This window comes from Babylonia areolata, chromosome 31, assembly GCF_041734735.1.
Source record: "Babylonia areolata isolate BAREFJ2019XMU chromosome 31, ASM4173473v1, whole genome shotgun sequence".
NCBI lineage: Eukaryota > Metazoa > Mollusca > Gastropoda > Neogastropoda > Buccinidae > Babylonia > Babylonia areolata.
In genome coordinates, this window is record NC_134906.1 from 25,373,669 (window position 1) to 25,401,110 (window position 27,442).

The 27,442-nt window shown below is 41.0% G+C and overlaps 1 protein-coding gene across 1 annotated transcript; it reads left to right on the plus strand.

Moving 5' to 3' along the window:
* The first annotated feature begins 10,150 nt into the window (after nt 1-10,150).
* Nucleotides 10,151-26,934, plus strand: LOC143275921 (calcyclin-binding protein-like). Its single transcript, XM_076580257.1, has 6 exons — nt 10,151-10,307; nt 14,453-14,672; nt 17,493-17,589; nt 18,854-18,953; nt 21,405-21,505; nt 22,286-26,934. The coding sequence occupies exons 1-6, from the start codon at nt 10,290-10,292 to the stop codon at nt 22,449-22,451; spliced, it is 702 nt and encodes a 233-aa protein (XP_076436372.1). The 5' UTR covers nt 10,151-10,289; the 3' UTR covers nt 22,452-26,934.
* The last annotated feature ends 508 nt before the right edge of the window (nt 26,935-27,442 follow it).

Consider the following 27,442-nt stretch of genomic DNA (forward strand, 5'->3'; position numbering starts at 1 on the left):
CGCAGTTTTTGTTAATTTAAAATCCATTTTATAATGTTTTTTTGTGCTAGAGGTTAGTTGTTTAAGGTTTTGGGGTTTTTGTGGGTTTTTTTTAACTAATATTTTGGTCAGAAGGAAAAAGGATCTGTTTCTCTTGCACATCCCCACTTGTGTCACTCACAAATGTGCGTGCACGCACACATATGTATTCATGCATACACACACACACACACACAAAAACACACGTCTAGTCTTCAATAAAAATTTACAGATGCAGTCGATTAGGATAGCAAATGTTGTAACATTTTTAAAAAAGGCAAGACACAATTTTCCTACAAACTTGTGTGGAAAAAGGGGCAAGGCATATGTCACAGTCTATTTCAGAACCAAATGTACATCATCAGTAATCCGTTGAATGATATCATTTTTATTTTTTAGTTATATCAAATTGAAAATGATCAGCATTAAATATCATTCATTTCAGGTCATTCTAAAGGTCACATCACTTTTTGCTCGTCCATTAAAGAAAAATCATAATTTAGCATAGTGATACATACAGTTCTGAATGTTCAGTTGTCAATCATTTCCATGACCAGAAAAAGGAAAAACAGAAAAATATTTTCTTTATAATCTTTTGGACCTTTTGATTTAGTGGTTTTACTTGTAATGTGGCCATAATGTACAGTACACGTGTGTGCTATTGAGTCGGTCAGTGCCTTAAGTTTTGTCGTCTTAACATTTTCAGATCATAAGACCTGAAGACAAGGTGTCGCAAGATAAACTGTCACAAGACACAAACTCACGAGATGAATGTTGCAAGACAAATTGTCACAAAGGCCAGTTTTGTTTTTTTCGGTCCTGTATTTTCTCTGTGATCCTAGCCTCCCCACCGCCTTGTGGAGTGAAGATGACTGTGTGTGCGTGTGTGTGTGTGTGTGTACCATGCACCGCCTTGTGGAGTGAAGATGACTGTGTGTGTGTGTGTGTATACCATGAGGAAAATGGCTGCCCAGAGCTTGTACAGTTGATGTTTTCTCTTACATTCAAAACTTTATTTAGACATGTGTACATGGTCTTCGTGTGATAAATCTATAACATGTGTTATTTGATTTTGAAATGGACAACACCTCTGATGGTCTTTTTCTTCCATCATTTTTGCTGCTGAAGTATAGCGTTATATGTTATTTCCAGCACATGTCATTAGATTTTTTTTTTCTCACATGCAAATAACAACTTTTGCTACGATAACATTTTGTACAGATTTGTTGTTGTAAGGGAAATGTTTGATCCAACGGAGACATCACATAAATGAGAAAGTAAACGTTTCCTTGGGCAGATAGTTTTGAAATTGATGTGCACAACCCCTGTTCTAAATTGCAGTGTGTAATTTGTATTTATTTTACCATCTGTGCTTCAGGTCAGGTCAGGGGTTTAGAATAAGAGAGGAGTTGTTGGATGGCTGTCACGTACACACAGCTCCTGCCTTTCCTTCAAACTAGAAACTGCTTTTGAAAGTTATTTTTGATAAATTCTAATGTGGCGCACACTGTTTACTGCTGACGTTATCTGGCTGTTGTGGTCAAATTAATTGTCCACCCTTGCAAATGTTTTTTTTTTTTTCTTCCTCTTGTTTTACTCGATTCAAGTCTTCTCAATGTTCTCAAGGCAGCTTATCCCCTGTGTCATTTCTTTCATCCCTTTTTTTTTTTTTTTCAAGTGAATTGCTTCCCTTATAAGATGCAGGTACCAACTCAATAATGGATGGGTGTCATAAATGGCAGTAGAGCCTCTTTTTGAAAGCATGCAGTCTAAATAATCATGATCTCATTGGAGTGATAGAATGCAAAAAAACAACCAATAAATTCAAGTATTGAGGCATCCGAAGCTGCAGAACTAAAAGCAACCCCAGACTTAATTTTTTTTTTTTTTTTTTTTCTTTTTAAGAAAAAGGGAATTTGAAAAAAAAAAAATCTCCATCATAGGTGATGCACAAGCAGGTTTGTGAAGAGTTTTCAGCCCTAGCAGTTTCAGAGTATTACAAAAGCCAGAAACCTACCAAAGAAAGATGATAACAGGAATTTTGTCTTGAGGAGTTGAACACAGCAGGCCAGACGATATGGGGGCTATGATGCTATTTTCATGTGTTTGGATAGCGTAAGAAATAAATTGATGGGGGGAAAAAGTTTTTTAAGTGCTGAACAATTTCCATTACCAGAGCTATCAAAACTGAATGAAATCTGATGTTTGCTTTATAGATTAACTTTGACAATAAAAATTTAAAAAAACCCACCACCAACAACAAAAATCTGGATGATAATGTCTAGCTGTGCAAAATGAGGTTCCTTCAAAATAGTTCCTCTTTGAACAAAAAAAGTAAATAAAGAATGGTTTGTGGGCTTTTTTCCCAATCCTTCCCCCCCCCCCCCCCCCCCCCCCCCCCCCCCCCCCCCACACACACACACCTCCCCCCTTTTATGATCCCCTATCCCCCGATAAATCGCCTGCACAAAATAGGTCTCAAAAGACTGTGGAGTCCGGATCAGAGTTGACGGCTGCAGTAAGCGTTTCATTTTTCCCCGTCATCTTCCAGTGGGTCGGTTATGGATTTCTCCTTACCCTCAGCAGAGTGACAACACCCCCACATCCTCCCTCCCTCCCTCCTTCTTTTTTTGATCTCTTGACTCGGTGCCGATTCGGCGCTGTTGTCTCTGGCTTCTAACAGGGGAAAGAACTCACATCGTTTGAAAATGATGGATTCCATGGACCAAGCCTTCCTTCCCCCCCCCCTTCCCCCAGCCACCCCCTCCCCCTCCCCTCTGGTTGGGTTCAGGCCTTGGGAGCTTCCACCATTCCAATTCATGGTCATTGAAAGTTTGTTCCATGTCATCCTTACAGGGCCTCCTCCCATCTTTTTTCGTCCCATTTCAGAGGTCCTTCATCATCCGGTTTTCTTTTGTTTTTTTTAACATTGAGACATCAATCAAATTGCCTTCCTTCTGTTTTTGTGCCTTAGGAGAAATATTGTCATGTTTTTTTGATAACATGTATTTCTTGTCTTTGTATTGAAATGAAATTTGTTACCCACCTGTACATGATTAAAAAAAAAAAAAAAAAAATTTTTTCAATGCTATGTCGGTCTTGGTTTATGGCTGTGTATGTTTGGCGTAATTTTTTTTTTTTTCAAATACAGTGTAACGTTTGTTCTGATCAAAAGACTGATATTAACGGAGGGTTGCGAATGCGCTCGGACAAGCCTTTTTTGTTGGTTCATCCAATTACCCCACCCCCTACCCTGAAATATACCGTTACCCACCCATTTTCTTCGTTTTCGTTTTGTAGTTAGAGTGTGTGACATCATTTGTTTCTTCCTGAAGTCTGTTACTGCACGGTTTGTTAAAAAAAAAAAAAAAAAAAATTAAGTGTTCCTGGTGACAGTGTATGTTTTTGGCACAAATTCTCTCAACCTGTTTTGGCCTTCTTTGCATGTATGTGTGAATGTCCTGCTTCCATATTTTTTTTTTTTTGTCAGAAAGAAACATTCATGTGTTGATCAGAGGAATCATTAACTTGATTGATTATTTTAGGCATTCATGTGCGGTTACGCTGTCATAGTTTTCAAGTTCATTTTGCTATGACTGTTGCATATGTTTTGTTCTCTTGTTCTGTTGTTGGCTTGAAAAGAAGAAGAAAAAAGGACTGCATACATCATCATAAAACGTGCAATCTGGGATTTTTTTTATTTTATATATATTATTAATTTAGAAGTAAAATAGTAATGTGTTAATTTTTTCTTCTTTTTTTTTTAACAGCTGTTTTTAAAAGCCAGCAGCCATTTAACTCTAATTTGATAAGAAATTTTCTGATGAAACTTCAATATAATTTATTTTTTCAGACAATGAAATTGTGCTTGAGGACATGTAAATAAATGAACAAATTAAAAGATATACAAGAATAAAATGATTTTAAGTTTTGAATAAAGAAAATATTGCGTGTTTTGCAAGAGCAGTTTTTTTTGTTTTGTTTTTTGCCTTTTATTTCATTTCTCATTATTTATAGCTTACTTTCTCTAGTTCTTAATTTATTAGAGGATGTGTGTGTGTTTGTGCGTGTGTGTGAGAGAGAGGGGGGTGGGGGGGAGACTGAGAATGGAAATATGTTGGTGAGACAGTAAATGATGATCATTGTAAATAGCATTTTCTCTCTTTTGCTTCCTTGCAGCATGAACAGGCTCTCACACTATCTCACCAAGGGAACAAAAGGGGAGTAAGTGGCATTCTCTCTTCACCCCCTCCACCCTCCCCCAGTTCCCGTTGTCTTAACGAATTAATGTTACTTATCAGCAGGCAATATAAACTGCAATATGCACGTCTTCCATAATGAGGGTGTGGGTTCGAATCCCGCTCTCGCCCTTTCTCCTAAGTTTGACTGGAAAATCAAACTGAGCGTCTAGTCTTTCGGATGAGACGATAAACCGAGGTCCCGTGTGCAGCACGCACTTGGCGCACTGAAAAAGAACCCATGGCAACGAGAGTGTTGTCCTCTGGCGAAATTACGTAAAATGAAATCCACTTTCATAGGTACACAAATATGTAAGCATGCACTCAAGGCCTGACTAAGCGCGTTGGGTTATGCTGCTGGTCAGGCATCTGCTCAACAGATGTGGTGTAGCGTGTATGGATTTGTCCGAACGCAGTGACGCCTCCTTGAGAAAGTGAAACTGAAAAACTGTCCATAATAAAAGGGGGATATTTTAAGCAGCAGCAACAACAAAAACGACAAAGCAATAGGACACTTTGAGACTTTTTTTTTCTCCAAATAATATTCCCTTTAATACGTTCTGCTTGCAAAAAAACATATTCTTGCAAACATTTTTAAAAAAATGATTTTGAAGGCACTTACTTTGATTTGCATGTTTATTTGAGGCTTGTCTTATGATGTATTTGTGTGTCAGAGTCATATTAGGTAGAGAATGTTTCGTGTTTTTGTACAGTGGTTATCATTGCTGGTCGATTTTTTTTTTTTTTTCTCTCATCGAACATAGCTTTTCTGCGTCATGTATTATGCATGTTAAGGAACTGTGTGCGACATCAGCCTCACTGACTTAATCCTCTTTGTGTCTGATACCCTTCAGATTATATTGCTGCTGTTGTTGCCATTTTGATACCATGTTTATTAAGATTATTTTAAAAGAACAAAAAACAAAAGAGAGAGAGAGAGAGTTGTTTTTGTACATTCAGATTATGAAGAAATTAACGCACCCCACCGTCTATGCATTATTTTGTCTTGATTTTATTTCGCCTCTGATGTTACTTGGACCATTATGTTGTTGGCAAGAAGTTCTTTGACATTTTTTCTGTCACTTAAGCACTTTTTTTTTCCTGTCACTTAAGCACTTTTTTTTTTTCTTTATGGATACTGCTGCGGTTTACGGTCATGTGATTATCTTTTCTTGTTCTTATTAGAAAATGAAATCAGCTTTTAAAGTATCTGTTTTTCATGAGGTGAAAGTAGAGGCAAACAAGGGAGAAATAAAGATGTAAGAACTGTTTAATTTTCACATGAAGACCCAACGGATGGAAATTGGACCTATGCCGTCGTCTGAAGCAGTGGGTCATGTGTTGGACTGAAATTGCTTTTAGTTTTTTTTTGTTTTTTTTTGTTTTTGTTTTTTTATCCCCTACGTGTATCATTCAAAGGCTATCATGATCAGAGCTGATTTACCACATCCTCCCCCTTCTTTCTCCATTCTTTTTTTTTTTTTTTTTTTAAATTCTTATCAGTGCCATGCTGACTTATCAGTTCACCTAAAAAATGTTCATGTAACATGAGAAATACATCGACAAAATGTTATTGATTTTTTTTTTTTTTTTTTTTTTAAATGAAAAAATACACTTATTTGAGCAAGAAACTCATCAAAGGCAATTGAAAATTGAACAAAGTTGATTTCTGATGTGACAATGTACTGTATGCAGAGAGAGACCCAACATTCAGACAACTGTTGTTTTGTCTCATTGTTATGCACTTTGTTTGTTTTTCTTCATGGGGCAATGACATGTTTAAGAGCACTGGGCGATGTGGGTGTTGATGGCTGTTTTGTAGTGGTATTATGTATGTATCATTCTTCTCGCCAACAGAAGATAATAAAGAAAATCATAGTGTACAGTCAGTCCTGTGTCTTGGCGTCGGTGGTTTGTGGAACATGCTGGTGGGACTTTGTGAGGGTGTTGAGGGTTGTGTTGGAAAGGAAGATTTTGTGTCCTCTTTTGTTTTGTTTGTGTTTTCTCTTTTTTTCTGTTGGTTCTGTTACAAAACACACACACACACACAGACTCAGACACACACACACACACACTTACACCCACACCCACACACACACAATCACGCAATCATACACACACAGAAGCCATGCTACTGTTCCAAAGCCAAGCATGTATGCATGTGAATAACACACACACACACACACACACACACACAATCACATTCACATGCATAAACCATGCCACTGTTCCAAAGCATGCACATACATGCATGCATACGAAAACACACACACACACACTGTTCAAAATGAATTTTTTCTCACACAAACAATGCATAAAACAATTAAGCATTATTATCAAGACAAAAGTAAATCCAAGAATATGTATTCAATCGTTAATGGCAAATTGCATTGCATACATTGCTTTAATGATGACTTCATTGCTCTGTACAGACGTGGAGTGATGGCCTAGAGGTAACGCGTCCGCCTAGGAAGCGAGAGAATCTGAGTGCACTGGTTCGAATCAGCCGCTGATATTTTCTCCCCCTCCACTAGACCTTGAGTGGTGGTCTGGACGCTAGTCATTAGGATGGGATGATAAACCAAGGTCCCTTGTGCAGCATGCACTTAGTGCACGAAAAAGAACCCATGGCAACAAAAGGATTGTTCCTGGCAAAATTCTGTAGAAAAATCCACTTGGATAGGAAAAACAAATAAAACTGCACGCAGGAAAAAATACAAGAAAAAATGGGTGGCGCTATAGTGTAGCAACGCGCTCTCCATGGGAAGAGCAGCCCGAATTTCACACAGAGAAATCTGTTGTGATAAAAAGAAATACAAACACAAATGTACAAAACAATCACAGCATTATTAAAGACAAAAGTAAATTTTAACATACGCATTTAATGGTAAATGGCAAATTGCATTATATGCAACGCTTTGAGGATGACTGTTCTGCGCTCTGTACAGTGTACAAAACAATTACAGCATTATTATCAAGACAAAAATAAATCAGAGCATATGCATTAAATAGTTACTTAAAGAGGATCAGGAAGCCAGCCACAACGCTAGCCCGCCTCACACAAAGAGTGTGGACAAATCCCAAGCTGACCACAAAGACAAGCATGGCTGTATACAATGCCTGCGTCCTCAGCACCTTGCTGTATGGCAGTGAGGCGTGGACCACACATGCTCGTCAGGAGAAAAGGCTCAATACCTTCCACCTGAGAAGCCTACAGCACATACACAGCATCTTCTGGCAAGACAAGGTGACAAACACCGAAGTCCTGATTCGCACTGGCCTCCCGACAATGTATACCATGCTGAGACAGCGTTGGCTGCACTGGCTGGGCCACGTTCGCATCCCAAGAGACATCCTTTATGGAGAGCTCGCCATGGGGCAGAGAAGCATCGGCCGCCCACAGCTGGATACAAAGACGTTCGCAAACGTGACATGAAGGCACTTGAGATCAACACTGAGTCCTGGGAGGACCTTGCAGATGACCGCAACAGATGGAGAAGCACTCTCAAGAATCAACTACGGATTGGTGAGGACAAACTGTCAGCTGCTGCAGCAGAAAAGCGAGCTCGCAGAAAAGGGATGGCAGCCGACAGACCAGCATCAGCTTACACATGTGACCGCTGCGACAGAGACTGTCTCTCTCGCATTGGTCTCTACAGTCACAGGCGACGCTGCTTGGTCCAAGCAGACAGTCCAATTAGACATTAGGTCGGATATACTCTATCCATGGTCAGCCATGACCGAAGGAGGCCTACTACTATCATTGCGTTACATACAACTCTTGAAAAGTGACTGTTCTGTGCTTTATATTGTGCTGAATTTTGTGCAGTGATGGAGCACTTACACACCAGTCATTCAGACACTTACACTGCCCTGACTCAGAGGGATGGAAGTTGAAACTTATAAATACATGTGAACAGATAGCTGGATAATAATAATAATGGATACTTATATAGCACACTATCCAGAAATCTGCTCTAGGTGCTTTACAAAAACGCTTTGTTAACATAAAACATTACATCTATGTTACATACACACACCAGAATATGACTACACACACACACACACACACACACACACACACACACACACACTGCATACATACATTTTACATACACACACCAGAATATGACTACACACACACACACACACACACACACACACACACACACACACACACACACACATTGCATACATACATTTTACATACACACACCAGAATATGACTACACACACACACACACACACACACACACACACACACACACACACACACTGCATACATACATTTTACATACACACACCAGAATATGACTACACACACACACACACACACACACACACACACACACACACACACACACACACACACACTGCATACATACATTTTAACAATACATGTGTATCTAACAGCTACCCTAACACATACGCACACATAGGCAGGCACAAACTTACATAAAGGCACGCACACACAATACACATTCATATACATGCATGTAGTTGTGTACACATACATATGTATACATACATAGTCAAGCACAGCTAACGCAAAGGAAGTGGACCCGGCTGCCACAATTGAACTTACTGCTGAGGGAAAAGGTGAGTTTTGAGACGAGATTTAAAAGATGCGAGGGAATCAGAATGACGGAGGTTATCAGGGAGCTTGTTCCACGTCTTGAAGTGCCGTGTGCAGCGCACACATGGCACACTGAAAACAACAACAACAACAAACACAAAAAAACCCAAACAAACAAAAGCATGGCAACACTGACAATTAAAGTGCCTCTGGCAAAATTATGTAGAAGAAATTCACTCTGATAGGTACACAAATATAACCCATGCACTGAAGACCTGACCAAGTGCGTTGGGTTATGCAGCTGGTCAGGCATATCTGATTTGCAGACGGATGTGGTGTTGTGTATATGGATTTGTGCAAATGTATTGATGCCTACTGGAGAAAGTGAAAGGCTGACGCCATGTGACGCCCACAGCTTCACATGAACATACTGTTTGTGCACATTTATATTCTAATACGTTACACTTTTGCCAACATGCATCTATTCACACAAGCACGTACACACACTCTCACACATGTTCTGTGCCAACACACACACACACACACATGTGTGCACGCTCATAGTATAAACATATTAAATCCACACAAACCCACATGATTTTGACAGATTTTTTTTACAACCAGTTGACTGAAGAACAAGATGAATATAATAGAAAAGGAAATGATGATATAGGGAAAAACGAAAAGCAATTGAAGGGAAGCTGTAAGGATAACTGGTAAATGAGGAGGAAAATTAAGTTTGAACTTTGGGTTTTGATAGCAGAATTTAATATTAAAAAATTACAGACACACAGACAGACAAACAGACAGACACACACACGCGCGCGCGCGCGCGCATCCATATTTTCAACACTGCAATTAAAAAAATCATCGAACATTTAACATATTATTTCTGAAAAGGGTGGACGAAAAGAACAATCTGCAATACAAACAAACAAAATAAAAAAAACTATATCGAAAAAGAAACCAAAAACCTTTTGCTTTTGGTGAGAAAGTTTATAGCAGTTGCGCACACATGTACAAATCAATGGTGTTTATTTGATTTCTTTAAAAAAAAAAAAGAAAAAAAAGAAGAAAAAAAAGCATGGAGTTGTTTTCGAAATTTTGTGGTAAAAACACTTGCTTTTTTTTCTTTCTTTCTTTTTTCTTCCTTTATTATGTTTTTTCTCAAGGCCTGACTAAGCACGTTGGGTTATGCTGTTGGTCAGGCATCTGCTTGGCAGACGTGGTGTAGCGTATACGGATTTGTCCGAACGCAGTGACGTCTCCTTGAGCTGCTGATACTGATACGGATACGACTGCTTATATCCAATCCATCATTTGGATTTACCACCAGACCTTCTGCGCAAGTGCGGATTACGAAGGGAAAGCAAAACCACGTTTGGGGGATTCTGTGAAAGACAAACAACTTTTCGACATCCTTTGTTGCTAACACGAACAAAAAAGAGACACACAGAATGACATCTACAACAGAGGTAAAACAAGGCTTTTTTTGCTGAACGAATATCAAGGTTTCAGAGATTCATTTACAATCATCCCAAGAATGAATCGACGACTCTGGCGCGCTTTTGTCGTGTTTCTCGATCTTTCCACGCAAGTCGTCTGCTGTACAACAGACATGCTGACTCGATGACTAGATCTAGATGTGCAAACGTATTACTTTCGTCAAATGTATTTTGTATTGTCTCAGTGTATCACTCTTTTATGTAAACAAGCGAACTTGTGAACAGGCATACACATGCAAATGAAATTACACATCTCCCTGTAGTGTAACTGAAGAAAGGTTGCCAACTGTTATGTTTATGTTATTGGTCCGCTGCTCTTTGGTCAGTTTGGGAAGTGGTCAGACTACAGAAAGCTTAAACCAGAGACAGAGATATGTTTGGAACAGAACACTGAATTACAAAAAAACGTATAAATGCACAGTGAAGGCGCATTAAAATGCCTTTAAGTGAGTTTCAGTTTCTCAGAGATGCATTGTTAGGACAAATTCATATAATACACTACACCACATCTGCTTGGCGCATGCCTGACAGCAGCATAACCGGACGTGATAGTCAGGCTTTGAGTACAGGCATATTTGGTACCTATCAGAGTGGATTTCTAGAGAATTTTGCGTGAGGACAACATTTCTGTTGCCATGGGTTCTTTTCAGTGAGCCAAGTGTGTGCTGCACACGGGACCTCTGTTTATCATCTCATCCAAATGACTAGATGCTCAGTTTGACATTCCATTCAAACTTGGGAGAAAGGGTTAGAGCAGGAATCAAACCCAGACCCTCACAAACACTGTCTGGGCAGATAAGTGTCTTCATCATTCTGTCATCTTCCTCCTGAATTGCATAATGCATCTGCTGAAGAAAGGAGTAAAGGGGTGGGAGTGAGGGGGTGGGAGATGATGCTAAAGTAGTGAGGAAGGAGGAAGAAACAGCTGATACGGGAACGTATTGGAACTCTAAAAGTAAAAACCGGCAGTGTACAACTGAATATAAGATGCAAACACGCACCCCCCCAACAAAACCCAGAATGAGTAATAGTGTGAATCACTCAGGTATAGAAATGTTATAGAAGGCTAGAGCTGTGCTAGGCTAGAGTAATCCTGTGGACTGCTATGGTGGACTGATAGGCTAAGCTGGAGATGGAAATACTACGCATCCATCCCCCTCCCCCTCCCCCACACCCCCACCATCCCCCCTCCCCTTCAACTAACAGCACTTCCCGTTGCATCTCGTTCATATCACACTCTGCAGTAACCTCTCGCAAAATTAGTTTTATCAGCATATTGGTGTTGGTAGTATGTGGAAGAAGAAAAAGAAGGCTGAAAAAAGAGATGAACTGATGTCTAGAATGTAATGTGTGTAGAAAGGCTTATTCAGTGAATGTGTACATCTGTCACAATGAATACAGTTACAAGAACAAAACACAAACACACACACACACACACACACACACACACACACAATGATAAAAGGACATTTGTACAAAGGGATACACACACACACACACACACACACACACACACACACACACACACACACACACAGAGTGTTTTCCCAACAGGCTTCATTCTCAGAAACACCTGTACATCACCACACACCTAGGTCATACCCTCCACACACTAACTACTCATACACACAAACACTGTCATGCTATCATATCCAATCACTTGCAACCCGCTGTCTGAAAGAGTCTGAACTCTCATCTTCGGAGTCTAAGACAAAAGCACAGTCACCAGTACTATTTTTTCTTCTTTTTTGTTTTGCCAGCATGTTTCTGTGAAAGCCTGGAGGAAAATGTGCTCCCACTTTGTAGTTTTAAGTCAGCAGAGTTGAGAGTAACAAATTTAGTATGCATAATACAAGTAAGCAGAGTTGAGAGTAACAAATTTAGTATGCATAATACAAGTAAGCAGAGTTGAGAGTAACAAATTTAGTATACATAATACAGGTAAGCAGAGTTGAGAGTAACAAATTTAGTATACATAATACAAGTAAGCAGAGTTGAGAGTAACAAATTTAGTATACACAATACAAGTCCGCAGAGTTGAGAGTAACAAATTTAGTATACATAATACAAGTAAGCAGAGTTGAGAGTAACAAATTTAGTATGCATAATACAAGTAAGCAGAGTTGAGAGTAACAAATTTAGTATACATAATACAAGTAAGCAGAGTTGAGAGTAACAAATTTAGTATACATAATACAAGTCAGCAGAGTTGAAAGTAACAAATTTAGTATACATAATACAGGTAAGCAGTGCTGAGAGTAACAAATTTAGTATGCATAATACAAGTAAGCAGAGTTGAGAGTACATGCTGAGAGTAACAAATTTAGTATGCATAATACAAGTAAGCAGAGTTGAGAGTACATGTACCAAATTTAGTATGCATAATACAAGTATCACAGAAAGGATGCAGAGTGAATCCAGGATAAGACAGGAAGTGGGGGGGGTATTAGTCTCTTGTTTTAGTTTTTCATTTGAAGCAAGAAAATAGGTTTGTCGTCCGTGTTTATTTCTTGAGAACTGTTTTGGTTTCAATGAAATTTGACTCCAGTAATAATAGAAAAAACACGTTTTTTTTTGTTTTGTTTTGTTTTTTAATGTGTGTGTGTTTTTTTTTTTTTTTTTTTGTTTTCTTTTTTCCTATGAACATTTTTCTTTCTGTAGAAGATGCTGTAAAATCATTCATTTCTGTTTCAGTTTTATTTGAAGTATGCATCAGCAGTATTTAGCTATAAATGTATTAAGTTAAGATTTTTTTTTTCCCTGTGTATGATGTGCTTTAGTTTTGTGGTAAATATTTTTGTTTCTGAGCATGATTTTCATGGTTTGATGCCGATCCTACTCCCTTTTTTTTTTTTTTTTTTTAAAGAGCATTGTGGTAGAATGGTTAAGATGCTTACCTGCCAGTACAGTGTCCGTGAGTGTCTTGAGTGTGAATGCTGCCCTTGCCCTTTCTCCCAAATTTTTGACTGGAAAATTAAACTGAGTGTTCGTTCTTTAGTTTAACGTCTTTTTACTGTAAGTGATATTAGACGAGGGTAGGAAAAAAAATCAAGTGGGAGGAGGGGGTGGGGGGAATTACTGTGTACGCATGCGAGTAAGTGAAAGTGTGTGTGTGTGTGTGCGTGCGTGTGTGTGTGTCTGTGTGTGTGCGTGTGTTTGTGTGTGTGTGTGTGTTACATATAGAAATGATTGATTTAAGTTTTGTTAAAAAAAAAAAACCCAAAAAAACCAAATTGAGTGTCTAGTTATTTGTATGAGACGATAAACCGAGGTCCCATGTGCAGCACGCAGTTGACACACTGAAAAAGAACCCATAGAAATGAGAGTGCATTCCCCTGGCAACATTATTTGAAAGAAATCCACTCTGATAGGTACACAGATATATATATATATATATATATATATATATATATATATATATATATATATATATATATATATATACACGCACTCAAGGCCTGACAACAGACAAGGGCATTGTCTTATGCTGGTGGTCAAGCATCTGCCAAGTAGATGTAGCGTAGCATATAAATGGATTTGTCCAAACGCAGTGACGCCTCTTTGAGAAACTGAAAGACTTGAAGCAGATGCTGATGTGGCGATAGCCTTGAGATGACTGTAGTGGTCGTCGAGGCTCTAAGCACCATGATTTGATTTGATTTGATGTGAGAAAGTGACGGGCGCAATAGCCGAGTGGTTAAAGCGTTGGACTTTGAATCTGAGGGTCCCGGGTTCGAATCTCGGTAACGGCGCCTGGTGGGTAAAGGGTGGAGATTTTTCCGATCTCCCAGGTCAACATATGTGCAGACCTGCTAGTGCCTGACCCCCCTTCGTGTGTATACGCAAGCAGAAGATCAAATATGCATGTTAAAGATCCTGTAATCCATGTCAGCGTTCGGTGGGTTATGGAAACAAGAACATACCCAGCATGCACTCTCCCAAAAACGGAGTATGGCTGCCTACATGGCGGAGTAAAAACGGTCATACACGTAAAAGCCCACTCGTGTACATACGAGTGAACGTGGGAGTTGCAGCCCACGAACGAAGAAGAAGAAGAAGATATGAGAAAGTAAAGCTGGCATTGTATGTGTGACGTGCTGGGGACATGTGGGCAGATCCAGAAGGACGTGGAGGAGCTGCAGAGGCTGGTGGAGACGGCCACTCGCAGTCGTGTCCAGGACCTGCTCCGTCTGGAGATCCGCCGCCTGCAGACAGAGCTCATCAAGCAGGACAAGGCCAAGCCCGCTGACGGTGACCAGCAGGCCCCGGCCAAAATGGCGTCGAGGGCCTGTAGCGCTGCGCCTCAGGTGTACAAAGAGCTCATCAAGTCTTACGGTTTGTGTCGTTCAGCTGTTTCCATCTCTCAAATTTCTGTGTGAAAAAACACTCCCCAGCGCCAATATGTTTTAGAATTGAAGCTCTCATTCACAGGCTTCAGCTCATATGGAGTGATGGCCTAGAGGTAACGTGTCCGCCTAGGAAGCAAGAGAATCTAAGCGTACTGGTTTGATTCACGGCTCAGCCGTCGATATTTTCTCCCCCCTCCACTAGACCTTGAGTGGTGGTCTGGACGCTAGTCATTCGGATGAGATGATAAACTGAGGTCCCATGTGCAGCATGCACTCAGCGCATGTAAAAGAATCCAAATTTAAAAAAAACTGCACGCAGAAAAAAAAAAAAAGGGTGGCGCTGTAGTATAGCGACGCGCTCTTCCTGGGGAGAGCAGCCCAAATTTCACACAGAGAAATCTGTCCTTTGGCCCTGGCCAGCACCAGGTTTTTTTTCCTTAGTAATATTTTTTTCTTGCTTAACTCAGCCATATTATGTCAGTGAACACATTGATTGCATAAACCATTAAAGTTCTGCCTACCCCTCTGAACCATCCTAAGATGAAGATAATGAAAGGTTTACACTAACGTCATACCATGGACTGAAGCCGTGAACGCTGTGAAAAAATGTCACATTAACTCTCTCCATACGAACGGCGAAAGAGACGACGTTAACAGCGTTTCACCCCAATTACCATCATCAAAATATTGCAAGCGGAAGGCTCTTATGCTGAAGAGGTGAATGTTGACAAAGAATACCACAATTCTAACGACAGAAGCTAAAGGTTGGGTCATTCAGACACCCACTGGACATCCGAGGGGTCTGTGTAGAGGAGAAGAGAGGACTGGCCGTACTGAGTGAGTTAAAGCCCAGGAGAAAGTGTTGGAGGAAGAAACATTCCCCTTCTTTCATCATCATCAATATTTAAAACAGAACAGTCCCAAAGTCTGTGGCCTTTCATGCCCTGCACTCATGGTGACCTCAGTTTCGATACCTCTCCACTTCTGTGCTTGGGGTGAGTCCTGCCAATGTCTTCAGTGTCCACAGATTCATGGGGGGCTGTTGTTGGAGGGATGTGGTGGCGGTCTCCACTCTGGGAGGGATGCTCACTCAGTCTGGCTTCGCAACTAAGCCATTATTGTCGTTAGTAGGAGGCTTAGTAGGTGGTGTCCTAAGTTCATTGAATCAGAACAGGCACCAGCTGTGCAGGGTCTCCTCTGGTGTGTGGCCTCCTGGCAACCTAACGTCGATGGTTCCCTGCGGACTGCTGACGCTGGAACTGTGATGGACGAAACCGGGTGTGGTCATGTTTGGGGGAATCTAATTGAGCAGCGAGGTAGTAATGCCACTGAAACGGTGCTGACGATGGAGTAGAAACCTCGCCCCCCCAAAAAAACAACAACAACATAACATTCCTCTTGTCACTGTGAACTGGACTGCATGAATCAAGTTCAAGCACTGTACAGACAAGGACCATTGAACCAGTGTGAAGAAAAATGCAAGGGGCTCCAAAAATTAAAAAGAAAAAGATGAGAGAGAAAATAGATAGTTATGTAAGCCTATACCTAAAACCTAAAAATCGTGAACATCATGACCCGCATTCAGCTGAACTTCACAAAATGAATGATTGGTAGTCTTACTGTTTTTAGAAATGTTCACTTTCCATACTTAGGATTAATTAACTTTCAGTCAGAAAAGGTGCAGTTATCCACACCTACCATTGGATAAGTAGGTTGTTTTTTTTTGTTTTGCTTTTGTTTTTTGTTTTTTTTGTGCCAAGCGTGTCAGTTTGTCGAGAGACAGTTTGTATTTATAGTGACCTTTGAGATCAGAAAAATGCCCACCATGAACCCACCAGACACAGCCAGAATTGAAAGCCAGGATCCCATGAAAGTCCAGTTACAGTTCCAACGTAGCTGTCATGCCCGTCTTGTTGATGTTCAGTTTCTGCGCTTGTTAAGTTGTTTTGATTATTTAAGTCATTGCTCTTAGTATACATGTAGATTTTGAGAATGACTGTGAATGTGGAACAAAATCACAGTTGAAATCTGCCCGACAATCAAAAACACATCTGTACAAATCTGCTTTTATGGATGTATAGGTGTGTGTGTGTGTGTGTGTGTGTGTGAGTGAGTGCTTGCTTTGTCACTGACACATTCAGTTTGTCCTGTTTGTGACGGGTGCAATAGCCGAGTGGTTAAAGTGTTGGACTTTCAGTCTTAGGGTCCCGGGTTTGAATCTCGGTGACAGCGCCTGGTGGATAAAGGGTGGAGATTTTTCCGATCTCCCAGGTCAACATGTGCAGACCTGCTGGTGCCTGAACCCCTTGGTGTGTATATGCAAGCAGATCAAATACGCACGTTTAAGATCCTGTGATCCAGCTATTATGTGGGTTAGTGGCAACACAAGAACATACCCAGCATGCACACCCCTGAAAGCGCAGTATGGCTGCCTACATGGCGGGGTGAAAACGGTCATACACGTAAAAGCCCAGTCGTGTACATACGGATGAACGTGGGAGTTGCAGCCCACGAACACAGAAGTAGTCCTGCTTGTAAGTCTTGATTGTAATATATGTCGTGCCCTGGTTTTTTTTTTCTTCGTACGTGTGTTTTTGTTCTGTATTGATGTTAATTCTTATTGCTCTGGGCTTCTGTGCTAACAAGGTAGATCGCTTATTATGAATATCAATAATCATTATTATTTATATGGTTTTGATTGTTAGTGCTCTGGGCCTCTTGCTAAGGAGGCAGAAAACATAAAAAATACCCAGTATTATTATTAGTTATTGATATTAACGCGTGTTGTGTTGCGTTGTCACGACAGCATGGGACCAGTCAGACAAGTTCATGAAGCTGTACGTCACGCTGAAGGGAGTTCAGTCCCTTGACAAGACTGCCATCGCCAGTGAATTCACACAACAGTGCGTAGTTCCCTCTTTTTTTTTTTTTTTCCTTTTGTTTTCCTTTTAATTTTATATAAGATAATTATTGATTTAACCCCTTGACTTCTGAGTCCTGGTGAAATGAGATCCATGGTGTGTAAGTCTGACAAGCAGTTACTACTTTTTGTCAACTTGGAGGAAGGTGGCAGAATGGTTAAGACGCTCAGCTGCCAATACAGAGAGTCCGTGAGGGTGTGGGTTCGAATCCCGCTCTCGCCCTTTCTCCTAAGTTTGACTGGAAAATCAAACTGAGCGTCTAGTCTTTCGGATGAGACGATAAACCGAGGTCCCGTGTGCAGCACGCACTTGGCGCACTGAAAAAGAACCCATGGCAACGAGAGTGTTGTCCTCTGGCGAAATTACGTAAAATGAAATCCACTTTCATAGGTACACAAATATGTAAGCATGCACTCAAGGCCTGACTAAGCGCGTTGGGTTATGCTGCTGGTCAGGCATCTGCTCAACAGATGTGGTGTAGCGTGTATGGATTTGTCCGAACGCAGTGACGCCTCCTTGAGAAAGTGAAACTGAAACTGAAACTGTCAACTTGTCAAGGTATGATAATAATAATAATGATTGATAAGTATTGATAGTATTTATATCGTGCTAAATCTTGAGCAGAGACAGGTCAAACCGCCTCACACACCAGTCATTCGCATGTATAGATTTGTTTTCGTATTAGGAAAAACACGCATCACAAGAACAAGAGAAGCAAGGCCTTCAAGACTCACTTGTGGCAAATTAAGTCCCCTAGCATTAATTACAGAGTAATTTCCCTTTATTACTATCTGCACCAAAACGTTTGCAAAATAAATAAAACTTCCATGCTTAGCAAAAGAAGTTCCTGTTTGAACAAAAAAAAATGATAATAATGACTGCTCTTGTTGTTGTGTCAGAATATCAGATCAAAGTGCCAAGTTTAGAGAATACAAAAAGTATGAATATAACAGTAAATGCAGTTTGCATATAATTAGGCTTCATTTTTTATTTTTTGTACCCATCCCAGAGGTGCAAGATGACTGGAAAGAACTGAATTTGCCCTATTTTTATGCCTAATTTGGTGTCAACTGACAAAGTATTTGCAGAGAAAATGTCAATGTTAAAGTTTACCACGGACACACACACACACACACACACACACAGACAACCGAACACCGGGTTAAAACAAAGATTCACTTTGTTTACACAAGTGAGTCAAAAATGAGCCACTCCCACCCATGCAAAAGACTGTACCGCTGTGCAGGTCGGTGAAGGTGGAGGTGAAGGGGCTGAACGGCAAGAACAGCGAACTGTGCATCACCCGCCTGGCTGAGCAGATTGACCCAGACGCTTCCTACCACAAGGTAGGGGGTCGGGGGGGGGGGGGGGGGGGGGGGGGGGATAACCACTCCCTGCAGGAGGAAGGCAATGGGGAGGAGATGGGGGTGTGGGTAACCATCTTCCATGCAGGAGGGCGAAGGGGGGGTAACCATCTTCCTTCAGGAGGGCTGGGGGTGGGGTGGTTAACCATCTTCCTGCAGGAGGGTTAAGGGGGGGAAGGGGGGGTTGACCATCTTCCTTCAGGAGGGCTGGGGGTGGGGTGGTTAACCATCTTCCTGCAGGAGGGTTAAGGGGGGGAAGGGGGGGTAACCATCTTCCTGCAGGAGGGCTAAGGGGGGGAAGGGGGGTTAACCATCTTCCTGCAGGAGGGTTAAGGGGGGGAAGGGGGGGTAACCATCTTCCTGCAGGAGGGCTAAGGGGGGGAAGGGGGGTTAACCATCTTCCTGCAGGAGGGTTAGGGGGGGGGGAGGAGGGGGGTAACCATCTTCCTGCAGGAGGGCTAAGGGGGGGTAACCATCTTCCTTCAGGAGGCCTGAGGGGGGTAACCATCTTCCTGCAGGAGGAAGCGCTGGTCTGGGTGTGTGTGAGAAATCAAGGCCGTCACTGTGTTATGTTTACCCCACTGACTGTCAGGTTAGCGTCACTGTCTGGCTGGGAGGGTTGTAGGTTCAAACCTCAGAGGTGTGTTACTGTGTTTTTTGTAAGGCGTGGTCGGTTCCAGCCCATGTTTGACTGGGTTTAGAAATGTGAATTGGGGAAGAATAGGACGGCGCTGTCGACTATCATACCATCTGCAGGATTCGTGTTATAATGTCATGACCAACACTGCAGGTACGTGTCGTGACCACAGTTCGGTCAGTCTTTCTTCATATATAGGGTTCACTAAAAATTAAGTACCACCTAGAATTTTGCACAGTTTTTTTCTTTTGGGGGCATGGTGATATGATGATGAGTTTTCCGGTGTATGCAGCCAGTGTAAGCACAGCCAGAGGTGCTTTCTTGTGCGTGCACATCTCTCTCTTTTTTTTTTAACCTTGAAAAACAACAGTTATTGTTTATGAACCATGAATAATTGTTAATTTTTGGCTGAAGCATTGATGTTTTTTAAAACCGTTTCTAATGTTGTTTTTTTATGGTGGATATGTGCCTGAAACAGACGTTTGTGTATGCTGTGAGAGGCTGGTGGTAGATGATATGCAGTCAGGGTAATTCAAATAATCTCACGATTTCCGATGTTACGAAAACGGGTCAGTTTTTATGAAATGGTCCTTCACTTTTGACGAACCTTTGAATAACCACAAGCCCAGTGTAAGTACAATACAAGTTCGAATCAAAGGTGAAACTCTTTTCCATTTGCTTGTTCAATAATAAAGAGAAGAGAGAGGTATGTTCAGAAAAGAAAAAACTCAAAAAAAAAAAAAAAAAAAAAAAAGGGGGTGGGGGTGGGGGTGAGAAGAAAAAGGAAAAAAGCAAAAGCAAAATAATGCGCTGGTTGTGACATGCTTCTGTATATTAACGAACATAACTTTTTCTCTTTAAGAATTTTACAGAAAACCCAAAAGTTGTATGATGGAAACACATGCATATCTCTACGCACACACACACAGTTGAAATTGTATGATGTTACGGTTTTAGATTTTCTTGATAGATTTGAGGTTGTCATTTTTAAGTTCAAAGAGAGGCGTGGATTTCAAAACTATCCTAAATACTTTTAACATAGCAATACAGAAATTTTTTCTTTCATTCTAATGATACATTTTTATGAGGAATAGGCTGATAGGTGTCTTTTTTCTGCTAGTGAATGAATTTTATATAGATGCTTGTTGTGCATTAACAGATGGGAAACTACAGATATTGCATGTGTCATTTACATTGTGGTAGTAGTTGAAGACTTAAGTTTACATTTGGGCCAACAGCAAAGTGAGAGCTGTATTATCAGTGGTTTCTCCAGTCAACGGGAAACAATTTACAGCTTAGTCTTTTGTGAAGGACTATGACTCTCAAACTAGGAGGCAAAATTGCACTGGCCCTTAGTGATGCAGCCTTGTGGGCTACTTGGCCTTTGGGAACCATCCCAACGCCGACTGTCCTAAAACCCTCTTGGCCGAGAGAGTGGGGATGTACTTGGGCAAGACACTCTCCACTATAATAAAATTCTAGCCCAAATAGTCAGAACAGCAGTTGCCTCCTCTGCTGTTCTGATGGTCATAGTCAGACACGACTGACTATCATATATAGTATTGAGGAATAGGGACAAAATTGTCTGTGGAGCTTTTGCGCATTGGCTTCTATGTTGAAGAAAACTTTGTAAAATTTGATGAAGTTAGGCTTTTTGTTTTCTTTTTTTTTTGTCTTCAAAACTTTTTTAAATGGTTGAAAATTTTAAAGAAACATCAGGCTCATTCTTGACTGAACTTGTAGATGGTTCTTGTTTCAGTCCCAGTGCTTGAAAATTTTCCATGGTGTGTCGGCAGGTGAAACCGGACATGGTTCTTGTGATGCTGAAGAAGAAGGCGACTGGAAAGACCTGGGCCTACGTCACGGAACAAGAAAAGAAATCCAAAGAAATGAAGAAGTCAGTATGGTTATGACAACATGTATGAAGAAGTCAGTATAGTTGTGAAAAAAATTGATTGTAATGATGGAAGTGAATGATAAAGACACAGTGACTTGTAGCTTTTTTTTTTTTTTTTTTACAGTTGAGGAAAAAAATTGGGTGGGGTGGGGGGCATAACAGGTAGAGTCTCTAGACTGTGCAGTCCCAACAGATCACTTTAACCCCTTTACTGCTGAACCTCAATGAAAAGAGTGTTATTAGTGTGGGAAGAGTTTAAAGACAGTTACTACACGTGTGTACGTAGTGGTGTCATTAATGTTGAAGGTATGAACCACCCAGCATGTTGTGACTGTCAGTGGTTCATTTTTTCAAGGAGGCGTCCGTGTGTGTGGACAAATCCATACACACTACACCACATCTGCTTGGCAGATGCCTGACCAGCAGCATATTCCACCATGTGAGTCAGGCCTTGAGTGCATGCATATATATTTGCGTACCTATCAGAGTGGATTTCTCCTACAGAATTTTGCCAGAGGATAAAACTTACTTGCTGGAGGTTCTGTTTCAGTGCACCAAGTGCATGCTACACATGGGATCTCGGTTTATCATCTCATCGAAAAGCTAGAAGCTCAGTTTGATTTTCTATTCGAGCTTTGGAAAAAAAAAAAAGAAAAAAAAAAAAAGGTGGTACCAGGATTGGAACCCAGGACCTCACGGACACTGTATTGGCAGATAAGGGTCTTAACCATTCTGCCACCTTCCTCCTGATGATGATGATGAAGGGTTTCCGTGTTTCAGACCCAACCTGTCGAAGGACGACGATTCAGACCCCAGTGCCGGCCTCATGTCCATGCTGAAGAACATGTACGAGGACGGCGACGATGAGATGAAGAGAACCCTCAGCAAAGCTTTCTACGAGTCGCAGAACAAGAAGGCGGGAGAGTTTGGCGACATGGGCGTGTGAGTCAGCAGCTTGGTAGAGAGTGACGCCACCATGGTTGAATGACTTTCTGTTTTGGGGTGGTTGTTTTTTTTTCCTTTTTGAGTGTTGCAATTTTTTTAGATAGATTGATTGTTTGCTGCGACCAAGTATCTTGTCTTGAGACATTGAAGAGGATCATGGTTGGAAAGCTGGTATGTTGCTTTTCTTCTTCTGTTTTTTTTTTTAATAGTAATTTTCATTGCTTATTCCTAGAGATGCTATTTCTTTTTTCTCCTGATTTCAAAGCAGACTTCTTTTTTCTTTAAACAATAACTGTGTAACGTCTTACCATACTAAATCATTTAAGAGATTATTTAGATTTCTGTCTGTCTGTTAAAAAATGTTTCTTTTGTTGTAATTGTATATGTATACAAATCAAGACTTCAGAACTTTATAATCTTTACTAACGAATGGAATAATTACTAGTGAAGGCATATAATTAAAACTTACATAACAACTGATAGCATTGTCTGTGCTGCGTAATCATTGTCAGTAGTTGAAAACCATGCAATTTATGGTGTTGACATGTAGAAGGCATTTCAGTTTTGTGTGTCGGAAGAGTGTAGTCTACTTGGTTGGTTGTTGGGCATAAGATTTCATCGTATCTTTTCTTGTCACATTTATTTAATTATTTATTAAGACTTCTTGCTGTAGTGCATATTCTTGAAGGTCTATGTGCTTTACAATAGCCCTGAAAACATTCACTCAAACATCCCCACACAAACATGTGCATATAATTTGAAACATAGGTAAGAGAGAACAGTTAAAGAGGTCTTGTCAGTTGATTAAATCAAGAAATGTAGCATGTGAAAAAAAAGAAGATAAAAACGAAATAATGATAACAACAAAAAAGTAGACAATTGAAATTGAAAGAACACAAGCACGTATACATACATACACACACCTACAGGCACATACACACACGAACACAGATCAACAATCAAATAATGCAAACTACTACGACATTACATGAAAAAACCAAACAAAAAAAACCAGTTCCTGCTAAGCATTTCCTTGAAGAAACACCCCACATGACACACACACAGATCAAAACTAGAAAGATGAAGCAAATGTTCACACACACACACACACACACACACACACACACACACACAAATGACAAACAATTGAAACAAACAGGCTGCAACATTACATGATAAAGCAATATTCATCAAACATTTCTAGTAAAAACGTATGTACATTACATTTATGAAATTAAACCTGAAAATGTAAAAATGTACCTATTGTAAAAACACTCACACCTCAACCCCGCCCACATACACTAGCACACACACACACACACACACACTCATCAGCAACAACAACAAAAGCACAACAGATGAACAACTGAGTAAACTAACTACAACATTACTTCATAAAACAGTTCATGTTAAGAATCTCCCACATACATATTATACATTAGAAAACACACACACACACACACACACACACACATGCATGCACACACACACACACACGCACGCACGTACCTACTCACCCACCTGCACACATGGAACACACAGACACAAGCTCGTGTGTGGGCGTGCAAACACCCGCCACCACCTCTCCTCCCTCGTCCCCCCCTCCCCCCCCCCCACACACACACGCAACCACACACCTCTATTTCATTTCATACAACATTGTATGACTGTCTGAACAGGTGTGTCTTCAGGGCAGTGTGAGGGGGTTTCAGAGTGACGAGCTGTGAGTGGAAGCTGGTTCCAAACAGTTGTCGCAAAGTGAGAAAAAGATCGGTTGCCATAAGTCTTTGTTTTGATTTGAGGAACAGTAAAGGTTTTATTGTCTGAAGAAGAGCAGAGTTGTCTGGCAGGGGCATAGACATGAAAGAGATCAGAAAGATAGACAGGACAGTAGAGATCAGTGAGAGAGTTGAAGCAAAGAGTGGATGTTTTATGTTGTATTCTTGCAGAGATAGGGAGCCAGTGAAGTTGTTGAAGGAGTGGCTGTACGTGTTCGTGTTTTCTGACTCTGAAAATCAGTCGTGCTGCAGAATTTTGAACCTTTTGAAGTTTGTCTAGGAGGTACTGAGGAATGGCAGAGACTAAGGAGTTACAGTAATCTAAATTAAATTTAGACAGAACGAGAGAACAGACAAAAGTTTTGGTTGCATCAGAAGTGAGAAGATGGCGAATGCTACTGATTTTCCTGAGTTAATGGTAAGCAGAGCGACAGATGTTGGACACATGTTTTTCCATGGACAGAGTGTCAGAAAAAGTTACCCCTAGGTCTGGCAGCTCTGTCAGAAATGTAGAGTTCAGAAGTTTGTTCTGTTTGCTTGGCGGTGGTCTGTACAGGCAGGAGAAGTGGACATGTTGGGGTGCTGTCAGTGTGAACTGAATCAACTCACAGGAAGTGAGAGTGAAGGGGAAGGTGGAGATGACGGTGACGGGGAGATGGTCGCGGTAGAGGACAGCAAGTCCCCCACCCTATGTTGCACGAGGGAAGGTCCTCAGCTTGTAGCCTGGCGGAACTAAGTCAGCACATTTGCTTTCATCGCCACTCGTTTTTAGCCACGTCTCTGTTAAAAATAAAACATCCATATTCTCATCCTTGATGAAGTCCACAATCTGTGTCTGCTTAGACTTTGAGCCGATGGACTGTGTATTAAACAAGCCCACAGTCATTCTGGTGTCTTGATGCCGACCATTGATGGCGATGACGTTGCCCATTTGAGTGTGCCCGGAGTCCAGTAAGTGTGGTGGAGTTGCTTGAGCATCGATATTATTTGATGTTTCTGATGCCCTTAATGGCCTGTGTTGAGTGAGGTCATCAGCTTGGTGGTGGGCTGCAAAGCGACAGAAAACATCCACAAGTCTCAATTCCTCTGCTCTCAATACTGAAGAGCGTGATGGGCTGAGGGGGGAGACCGTTTTTCACAGGGCACAGGGGAAAATATATTAAAATGCTCAAAATGCTGATAAAACTCATGAGTTTTGTTAGTTTAATAACTTTATGTATATAAACAGAATTTAACATCTGCAGGTGCCTGTGTTCAATGACACTTGTTTCACCGAGTGCACGTGCACTACAAATAACAGATGTGTTTAAGCACGCTTTCGTGAGGAGTTCAGCAACATTCGGTAAGGTCGTACTTCATACTTGCCTACGAAAAACTCGTGCAGCAGACACAGAACGAAATGAACATCTGTTGACCGACTTGAGTGATGTTGGTATTTTGTTCCCTTCTTCAACACTAGTAATTAATAAAAACAGTAATTGTGGACAATCTACCAAACTTTTGATGCAACAAAAAACACTTTCACATTCACACACCGTCCATTAGCATCTGTGTCAAAGTTTTCCAAAATCTAGGCACTTGAACAGTTGTACTTTACACAACGAACAAGAGCACAAAACTTTTGCTTAAAACCCCTTGACTGCCATAAATGTATTATGTACGTGCATAGTGACGTCACTGATGACGTCATCAGAACAAGAGGAAATACCTCTGGAAGGCTGAAAATTCTCACAGTCCGTCTAGAGTGGTATATCTCCAGACCATTTTCTCAGTTTTAGGCTTATTGTTTTGGATAATGTTTTATGACCTGAAACACCACTTTCTGCTGTTTCCCCCCTGGCACTGAAGGGGTTAACACTTACCCAGCATGGAGAACATTTTCCCAGACCCTGTCTGGCCATAACCAGATATGGTCCCATTGTAGGCAGCAACACAACTCTCTATAAGACTTGCCAACAGCTGAGAAAACCGACTCCTTGATGTCGAAGACGTTGTCTTTTTGCCGATATTTGTCAACGTTTTGTCCCTGGGCACAAAATGGAAGTAGACAAAGCTGCCAGTCATCAGCACTGAGCGCAGTTTGAATTTTCCGCCTGGTATTGAATAGGGCCAGAAGAATGCAAAGTTGAACCACTTTTTTGTGTGTGTGTTGAAACCACATTTAACTCACTCAGTACGGCCAGTCCTCTCTTCTCCTCTACACAGACCCCTTGGATGTCCAGTGGGTGTCTGAATGACCCAGCCTTTAGCTTCTGTCATCAGAATTGTGGTATCTTTGTCAACATTCATGTCTTCAGTATAAGAGCCTTCCGCTTGCAATGTTTTGATGATGGTAATTGGGGTGAAACGCTGTTAACGTCGTCTCTTTCACCGTTTGTGTGGAAAGAGTTAAGCTTTGTTGGATGAGATGGAAATTTGGGAGGTGAATAGGAGGGATTAACATTTTTAAATGGATCTACCTGGGGGAAAAATGTTGGTTTTGGACCACAAGTTTTGGACTCTTTAATTTTCTGAGTTTTTTGTTGTTGTGTTGTTTTCGGTGAATGAATTAACTCGATTTGTATGTGTAAGGTAGGGGTATGTCCAGTAGTTTTCCCAACGTGGTGAAGGTATGTGTGTGTGTTCATACATGTATTATGTGCTGAAATGCATCATGACATGCTTTGTTAACTGCTGAGCGACTTCAATACACTGTACTGTCCATGACTTTGGCTGGCATCATCTTTGTTTATATGCTGTGGTTCCATGAACATTTCTGCTTACAGTATCAGACATTAGTATCTATGTCAAGGCCTTGGCAGAGGAAGGCAGGCCCAGTCCTTTCTTTCTGCCGTTTTAACTCACTAAGGAAGATTGAACACTATAGCATTCCTGATGTAAGACAGTGTTCCGGACAACGGAACGCTATAGCAGTTTTGACAATGAAAACTTTTTCCACATTTTCCTCATGGGGTAGCATAACAGTTACAGCTACACCGGGCATTGCGAACGAGTCAAGGGTTGAATGGAAAGTTTCATCGTGTGATTCCTGAACAACACACTCGCCAGCAAGCCATTGACCTCAACACCCCACATGACAAGCTAATCTGCATATCGGGTGTCCCCCAAAAAGTGAACCGCTTTTTGACAAGTATGTTCTCAGTGATAGAGAAACTGTATTCATTGAAAATTTTCACACAGTAACCTTAGGGTATCATCAACAAGTCTGCAAAAT